This window comes from Camellia sinensis, chromosome 8 (assembly GCF_055761805.1).
Source record: "Camellia sinensis isolate YWXY chromosome 8, ASM5576180v1, whole genome shotgun sequence".
NCBI lineage: Eukaryota > Viridiplantae > Streptophyta > Magnoliopsida > Ericales > Theaceae > Camellia > Camellia sinensis.
In genome coordinates, this window is record NC_138968.1 from 112,777,457 (window position 1) to 112,787,227 (window position 9,771).

General features: G+C 30.5%; 1 protein-coding gene across 1 annotated transcript; it reads right to left on the reverse strand.

Annotated features, from left to right (window-relative positions):
- Positions 1-6,845: 6,845 nt before the first annotated feature.
- LOC114297690 (cyclin-dependent protein kinase inhibitor SMR3) lies at positions 6,846-7,214 on the reverse strand. Its single transcript, XM_028242155.1, has one exon. The coding sequence runs from the start codon at positions 7,212-7,214 to the stop codon at positions 6,846-6,848; it is 369 nt and encodes a 122-aa protein (XP_028097956.1).
- Positions 7,215-9,771: the final 2,557 nt, after the last annotated feature.

A 9,771-nucleotide genomic window follows, 5' to 3' on the forward strand; every position in this document is an offset into this window, starting at 1 on the left:
GTCTCAAAAAGTCACATTTTTTGGCGACGATAAGTTGTGCCGTCTCAAAAACTCACATTTTTTTGCGACGACAAGCTGTGCCGTCTCAAAATGTCACATTTTTTGTGGCAGCAAGTTGTGCCGTCTCAAAAAGTCACATTTTTTGTGACGGCAAGGTGTGCCGTCGCAAAAAGTCATTTTTTACGACAACAAATGTGCCGTCGCAAAAAGTTCCGTCTTTTAAGCCCACTTTTCTTGTAGTGTCGGATTCTGGAGGAAATTTGATTCCTTCCCTTTTTTTTAATTGAATATTCGGGTCAGTTTATAAACATCTCGATTAATCAGGTGATCAATCCCACCACCCGCTTAAATGGGTTATTAAAATCGGATCAAACGGACCCAAGAAATTTATTTGGACTAGTGAGTATTGAACTTTTTTTTTTTTTTTTGAACTGGGTTTATGCTCACCTTAATTATTCCCGAAATTCATGCAATGCGCTTCCTTCACATGGATCAAACAAATCTCATGCAAAACTTCTTATTAAAATTAGTAAATATTGAATATAAGACTTGGATAAAATACTCTCCTAAATCCCAAATTGTATCCCCTAAACTAACCTCAAAGTTTCCTCCCACTTGTAAATTGTAGTAATAACATTCTTTTGTGAGAACACACTCTCATGAATAACCCCCAATTTGTCTTACCTCACAAGACAAAAGGGATTCTACAAATTTAACTACCAAAATGTTTTATTGGGTTTTGAGGAACCCCCCAAACTTTTCCCATTCACTTTTCCCTGATTTTCTTTTCCCTTGGAGTGTCCTCTCTTTTCTTTCATTTTCCTTTTCCCAGTTTTGTTTTTGTGTAATGTAATTTTGCTTTCCTTTCGGCAATAAAGTGGAAACAATACGTAACGTAGACGGTTAATGGATTGGAATTGCATACGCTCTGTTTGGTAGACTGTATAATTAAAGTTTCTGGCGTCATATAACTTTAACAGCCCTTGTTTTGAACTGTGCACCCTCTTTGCTAGATCTTGCATTCTTTTAGTGCTAATTTATTTTTATGTTCAGATATTAGATTTGGAGAGACAGACTTGTAGTAGGAAAAGAAAAAGGAGATAGAAAAGTGAATAAAATGGTAGCTATTTATTTATAAATTTCTAATACAAACACAACATAATATTGTGTTTGCCTGGAGAATTTAATAAAGAATTTGGAAAGGGAAAAGAAAAAGTATTTGAAATATGAATAAAATATACTTATATTTCACTTAATTTAACTCTTTTTTTTTTTATCATTTTTCTTTCCCTTTCTCTTTGTAAACCCCTTCTCAAATCCCAAACTAAACACAGTAAGCATATCTCAACATTACAAGCATACGAATTTTGTGGTTTTTGATATCGTGGTAAATGCAAGTAAGAAAAAAGCCAAGCAAAAAAAATTTTAATCCAAAATCATTAAATAAAATGAAAATTATATTTATATTAAGTCAAACTAAGGCCTCGTTTGGCAACAGGTTATTTTAGTAACTTTTTAATTTTTTGACTAAAATATGAGGTAAAAAAATTTGAATGTTTATAATGATTTTTTGATTTTTTACGAAAAGATGTACAAAAAGTTAAGAGAAAAAAGAATCTTTGACTTTTTAGTATAGATTATAAATTTTTTTATTTTTTTGATAATTTTTTGACTTTTAAACTAAAACTGTTATTTCCCAAATGAAACCTAAGTGCGTGGCAACTATTAAATTAATAGACTTTATATGTGGTGTCCATTAATCAAACGCTTGCAAAACCAGATGGTTTGACTCGGTAGTCATTACAGTTGGTGGTGAAGGAAGAGAGGGCAAGCAAAGAGATTACCCCCGTCTCCCCCAAAATATTAAGAAATATAAAGCCTCCTCCAAAATATTATGGCCCAACTTCATAACGGCCACAAAAATTTGATTTGGTTTAGCTTGGCTCGAAATTGCTTCACCCCTAATCATAGAATTAGATTATGTTTGATTCGCAGATACGAGTAAAAGCTTACGAGTTTGAATCTTAACTGATGAATCATTTGTTAAAATTTAATATTATTACGTTTAAATTATGGATTTTGGTAGCATATAAAAAGAAAAATAAAAAAGATTAGTAAAATATAGTTATATTTGATTTACTTTCATTCATATTTTCACTTTTTTTACTATATTTCATAATTCAAATACAATCTTAAGGCTTCGTCTGGATAAGGGTTTGGGCTAAAATAGTCATATATGAAAAAATATGCTATTGTAGTTAAATAGGACAAAATGTTACATCCAACTCGTAATCATTCCATTTTTTTTCTCACAAAGTCAAAAAAAAAACCAAAAAACCTATTCCAAACAAATTTTTTTAATCACAGATTAAAATAATCAAAAAAAATTAAAAAATCAAAAAACTAACTAACTTTCCGAATGAACCGTTAATCAGTTCAGGACTTTATCAAGGCAAAGCCGCAAATAGCCTTTCAAGGAAAATAAAATAATAATAAAAAAAATAAAATTGCTGGTTCAGCTTAGTGTTCCTCACAGTTTCTTGCAAATGTGTTTCTCAAGCACGTCACATGGCAATCCTCTTTATTTTATGCTTACCATCTTTATAAGTTACTCTTTTTCTCTCTCTCTCTCTCTCTCTCTCTCTCTCTCTCAAAGTATGCTCTTTATTCCGTCAAAATTAATTAAGATACGAATTAAGAGTAGCTTATTGTTTAAGCTCTTCCTTGACAATGTGAAACTTGGTCTCGTGTATGACTAACCTTAATTAATTTATAATCAATCATAATTTATCCTATCTTTTTTCATGAAAGACACTTGAGATTGAAACTTTACTCTGATCAATTAATAATTGAATAACATGGCATCAATCTGATAAATTAATAATTGAATAACGAGGCCTCAAGTAAATATACATAGGATTTTTTTTTTCTTTTTTCTTTTTTTTTTTCTTTTCCTGTCAATATCAATTGGTTGAACCAACAACATTTCAGATCTAACAATTGATATAAGGTTGATTGATAGTTTTTATATTAGTTGATCTATCGTTAACAACAAGCTATTAGAGCATCTATTAGATGTACCCATATATGGCCCCCATTAATTTCACTAGTTTCCTCCCATTATTAATCACTGATTTGGTGACCCTTTTCACTTTTTAGGCCTCTTCTTGTTAACATATGCTCTTGAACTAATTGGGTTGGAAAAATCTACTTATTCGGAAAAATTGTCAAGAAATTTACTAAAAATGGAGAAGTGTGGTTAAAATTTAATTGGTGTGTTGATTTGGATCACATGTTGATTTTTTAAGTAAAATTCTTACTAAAAATTCTAATATTACTCAATTTGATTAATTTATTGGTTAAGAATTCTGGTATCTCATTAAGAGATTAAGAAGATTTTTCATGTGTGATTGACTCAATTGGACATATTGGTGTGATAAATATGTCATTGAACTTTCGTATAATCTCCTTCTATTTAGCAATAATAATAATAATAATAATAATAATAATAATAATAATAATAACAATAATAATAATAATAATAAATTGTTGTTATTTGATATTTGGGGTACATCTTAGCTTTGAGGTAATACATTACTTTAGTTTTTCGTTCTAAATTAACTAACAAACGAAAAAATAAAAATAAAATAAAAAAATTTTTCTGACAATTAGGTTTAGAGGAGATTAATTTATCAAATGCACAATAGCTTTTGATCTAGGATTACCAAACCAGTGTGATTTTTATTCATTTTTAATTTTTTTTTTTCAAGGGATGGTGAGAAAGAAAAGTTGGAAATGTTGAAACTAATGGTGTCTTAATTTTTTTTTTTTTTTAGGAGGTTGAAGCTTTTTGCCTCCAGAGACACGGGGGTATGAACTAGAAAAAGATAAAAGTGCATGCCCTGAATTTATTTTTTCGATTCAATTAATGAAAAAATTGTTGCATAGTGAAAAAGTGTCATATACCACAAATGTTCATGCTTCAATGCTATCTTCCAATCATTACCGTAACGGATGGTAAGGTACCATCTTGTCAGCAACTAAAGGATAATCCAATGATAACAATCTATTTTTATCGAGATCGATGGGATTCAATCACAATATGAATCGAGAGCCTCCTTACTCTAGAGGCCCTCTAGCTAGGGATGGACTGAGTTGTTATCGTAATAAGTTTTTATGGTAAATGTTAATAAAAATGACATACTTATTTTTGTTCAATTATATGTCATTCTAAAAAATAAAAGTTAATTTTTTAAAATTTGTTGTGTTTTAATAACTCAATAGTAGAGCGGGTGACTACGCATTCTCTAAATATACTGATATTTTTCCCATGACCCAAAAAAAAACATTGATTGAAGGAAGATGGAATCAAAGGGTTAAAAAGAAAGAAAATTTGGTGAGCCTTAATTTTCAAATTAATTGGATTAAATTTTGCCAACTCTAAAGATTGGAAATTTACCATATGCATTAAAGCTGGCCACATGTACCTCCATATCTAATCCAAATATATATATATATAGAGAGAGAGAGAGAGAGAGAGTGTGTGTGTGCATGGAATGTGGCCTGTGACATGACCATATGAAAGAAAAAAAAATACATATAATTGACTTGTGAGAGAGAGAGTGTGCATGGAATGTGGTCTGTGACATGACCATGTGAAAAGAAAATATATATGTATATAGATGTTTTGAAAAATTGATCAAAAATTAATTTTTTATTTTTGTTTATTTTTTTATTTTTTTATAAAAAAATATGAGAAATAATGTAACTCAAAATAAATTAAAAATTAATGTTTAACTAATTTCTCAAAATGTCCCACTTGATGCACCAGAGGCATGTGGAAATTTTCTCACCAAATTTATGAAGTGTAATTTAGAGTTCAAGAGAATGAATGTGAACATATATAGGGATTGCCAAAGATCTTGTGCATGGTATCTATAAATAAATAAATCAATACAGACAAACGATCACCTCGTTAGTTGTACTATTACATGACATAATACATGCCACATTCTGTTTATAATATTAATACAATCGTTCCGTTTATTTTGAAAGATAGAATAGAAAAGATTATTAATAAAAAAATTATTAATGTATGGATTGTAAATGTAGAGATTAAAAAAAACTATATTTGTTCAATTATCAATGGAATAGTAATAGTTTATATTTATTTTTGAGAGATAAGAGAGATTCATCATGTAAAACTTCACAAATATCATTTGTATTATTATCAAATTTAAGCTTATATCTACTTAAGAATAAATAAATTTTTACTCAAAATTATTTCTCTTCTTTTTATATTTTTTTTAAATATTAAAAAATCCAATTATCAAAATTTTATACTCAATGTTTTTCTTTTTTTCTTTTTTTTTTTAATATTAATGAATCCAACTATCAATAAATTTGTACTCAATTTTTTTTTTTTTTTTTTTTGTGCGCGCGCAAATATTAAAGAATCTAACTATCAATAAAATTTTACTCAATTATTTGTGTTTAATATTACATGAGCCATATTATGAGTCTCATTCCAAATATTATAACAAATTTAGCAATAAACACAAGGGTAAAATAGTCAATTAACCCATAGTCCCAAGGGATTCATTTTTTAATACCACTTCTCCTAGGCCACTACTAATCCCCTCATCCAAGGCCTTTCATAGTGGTATGAGACTCTTAATCTCATAGACACTTTCCAAAACAAGTTCAATTTTTTAAATCCTATCTCACTACTAGTCTCAATCCCATTCTCCAACTCTAGAAACAAACGAGGCCACAAAATAATGCTAGAGACCCCAAAAGTTTTATCAAATGCCTTACATTTATATGGGATCCACACCATGTGAGTCTCATGTGGGTCTATACCTGATAGAATTTTTGATAAAATTTTTAGAATCTCTAACATTTTTGTAATACAAATATACAACCTTCTCTGTATTTAATTATGTAGGTGATCTTGGACAAAAATAATCACCCTTCACATTTTGTTATTTACACTATATAGTATCTATCTTATTAAAAAGATATGATATGTGAAAAGTAAATATTAAAGTGTGAATAGATCTAGATTCCTTAATATTAATCCACGGATGAATTTCACTAACTACTTAACCTTTAAACTAGATCCATAAAACAAATATTAGGTGTATTACATATATATGGTAAATCTTATGTCTGCATATAATATTTGATATGGATAAATAAATATGATAGATGTTATATATATTTATTTTATTTGTACATTTGCGGATGTGAGACTCACACGCATAATTGTAAGTTAAGTTTCACACGTTCTGTGTGTATAAATGAGTATAAAGATATGTATACTCGCATCTTTATTCGTGAAATAGTCTCTACCAACTCTTAAGAGAGAAATTCATGTCAATGGATCCAATGTAATTGTCAAACCAAATACAAATCAAACATGCTAATTAATAAAAAAATGAACCCTATCCAACAGCTCATAAGTCATAAGCTTCTTCCTTCAAACAAAAGCAACTAACCAACAACCACCTCTCTCTCTCTCTCTCTCTCTCAAAAACCCATCAAGAAAACAACAATAAAATTAAAAAAATTACAACCAAAACTGAAAGTAGATGAATAGATCAAAATGGCTTTCAATTAAATAAAATCTGATCAAAATTGTATTTGAAAAAATATAATTCAAATCCAAATTACCTGAACTTTCAATACCATATTAAACCCCATAATTTAATAACAAATAATTAAAAGTGGAATTCATATAGCCAGAACGTGTAATACATACATATTTTCTCGGAGCTTGCCCATTACAAGCCATACATGTATATATAGAGATAGCACATCTCTGGTGTGGATTCGCAGAAAATTTAGCTGGCCCATCGTCTTCTCTTCATCACAAACACAGACCCAGAATTCAAATCAACGAACCCAAAACTCGATCTGAAAAACGACTCAATCTCTTCCCTACCAACGATCTCGAAGAACTGAAGCTCGCATAGCTTTCGCTTGTAGTGTTCAGTCCGTCTCGGCTTCTTCGGGGCCGGAGGGCAGCTTAGCATCGCTGGAATCTTGTGTTCTGGCGATGTCGGGGTGCGGCATTCATCGTCACCGCTGTTGCTATTGCTGCCACTCTTTGGGGTCTGAATTGTGGGAATTTCGTCGGTGGAGGGTTTGATTCTGATGGTGGGTAGTCGGAGTTGGGGCAAGCCTTGTTGGAATTCTAGATCTGTGGACATGTTGTAAATTGATGTTGGTTTTTTTGTTTTTTTTTGGAGGGAGATGAAGAGGTTGAGGAGGAGGAGGAGGAGAAGAAATGAAAGAGAGGTGTGTGTGGGTATGATAGGTTTGTATATGTATAGAATTAGAGAGAGAGAGACAGAGAGAGAGAGTTGTATGTATTATGAAGAAAAAGAGTTGCTGTCTGTGTGTGGTGTGGTGTGGTGTGGGGGAGGTGGGGGAGGCGTGCGATAGAAGGTAATTAGGGGAGAGAGAGAGAGAGAGGGGTGGTTGCTGTATTCTTTATTCTCATCTTCCATGTACTCCTGGGAAATTATTCAGTGCTCCTATGTACACCATTCATGGCGTGTAATACATAATCATAACAACTTGATGGAAAGTAATTTACAAATAGAATTTGTACATATAAATACATTCAGAATGATGCAGCATTGACACACTTGTAATTATAAAAGTCACTGTTTTAAAAACAAATTATATGTATGAAATTTCTATCTAAAAAAAATTATGTATGAAATTTCTATCTAAAAAAAATTATGTTTGTATAACATTATTCAAATTGGATTATAATTCTTTCAATTACATTAGAGTTGTTTTGGAAAAATAGTTAAAAGTTGATTTTTTTATTTTTTTTAAAAAACGTGTAGAAAAATATGAAAAATGATATAATTCAAAATAAATTACAAATTAAAAGATGACTTTTAACTATTTTCTTAAAATATCCCTTAAAATGCGAAAGACCTTCACTATATTATTCAAAAGTTTCTAAAACACTAGCTTAATGAATATAGGTAAGACCGAGCTTCTTCTACTCTACTTACCCAAAAAGAAAAAAAAGCTTCTTCTACTCAAACTACAATAATAACTACCTGCACCTCTAAATATTTATTATTTTAATTATAAATTTATTCTCAACTAAAATTATCAAAAATATTCAAACTCATACAAAATCTTCATTTCTCCTTCCACCCACACCTTTCTCCACCATTTTCACTAGACTGCCACCACTATCTTCCGCTACTATCACTCTTCATCGCACCTTTTACCATCACTCCTACCTCACGCTTCCCTACCTTTTTACCACAAGTCTGTTACAGTGGCAACTAGGGTGAGAGCAAGGATGAGAATAGATAACCTACCCTGTGGGTATCCATAGAGACTCAACCCAAATATATAAATTTTTTTCTTTATTCTTGTTCATCGGGTAAGGTAAGTGATGTTCCTTAAATCTCCATTGGGGATGGGGCGGGAATAAGTACCCATTAATTTCCCCACATGTGTTTTTTTTTTTTTTTTTTTTAGGTACATCAGAAAATAATTTCTCTACATGTTTTCACTAGGGATGGTAATGAGGGTTAATGGGATGGATATTAATTCCCGTCCCCATTCTCGTATAATTATTTTTTCCCATTCTCCATTCCTCATAGGTACTACACTCCCTTTCTCCTAATGGGTTTGGATTTTCCCTAACCTAACTTGACCCTTTTTCTTTTCTTTTTTTTTTAAAAAAAAATTCACAACCAAGGTTATATATACATTCAATCTTATTTTATTTTATTTGGCTCAACAACAAAATCAAATACACATTAATTAACATTGTCACATTATTCTTGTCAAATTTTATGTGTATTTAGAATTTTTTAAATTTATTTAGAAAAATTCTATTCCTACAAAAAAAATTCCATCTTCTATTTAAATTTTTTTAAATTTTATGTATCTCATTCTTCTCTCTATTAATTGATCTTCGACAATCTGAAGTTGAGTTGTTACTCACATTTCCATCTCTTTAAAAAAAAAAATTATTTACATTTATAGAATGAATTTTCTTGTTTCAATATCTCCTGCAATTGTTTTATTGGATTTCTCTCTGATTTGATGGTAACCTTAGATTGAATTTCTCAATTTTTATCTTAACTAGTGATCACCTTAATTGAAATTTTGTACATTTTTGTCTTCAATTTTCATGCTTTGGTTATGATTAATTGCACGTTTTTTGATCGATAGTCACAATTAGGGGTGGGAGCGGATCGGTTGCGGCCATGAAACCTCAAATCTGCCATCCGTCCGCCAAATTGGCAGATTAGAAAAAATCAATCCGCATTTATTCGCTAATCCGGCGGATGCGGATTAGTGGATTAGCGGATGGATACGAATCGGTTTGGCGGTTTGAAATTTTACAAATTTTCAACATACAAAAAAAAAAAAAAAACCCTAGACAATGCAATATTTATTTATTTACATCTATGAAACAACCTGGGCAATGCAAAATAGTATTCATTCATTGCAATGGGCATAATTGAAAATATTGGTTCATTCACATCTATGAAACAAGCTGGGCAGTTCAACCTCAGAAAATAGTATTCATTCACAAAATAGTATTCATTCATTCCAAAGTGCATAAATCATCTAATTTCCACATAAAACATAAGGAAAACATTGTCCATCCAAGTGACAGTCATCCAAGAGTACAAAAATAATAAAGTTACAGTCATCCAACAAACATTGTGTAATAAAAAAAAAAATAAGATACAGTCATCCAACATTGTGCATCCAAAA

Bases quoted from the DNA above. Each gene is read 5' to 3' on its own strand.
- LOC114297690 (XM_028242155.1), bottom strand. From the start codon at position 7,214: ATGTCCACAGATCTAGAATTCCAACAAGGCTTGCCCCAACTCCGACTA.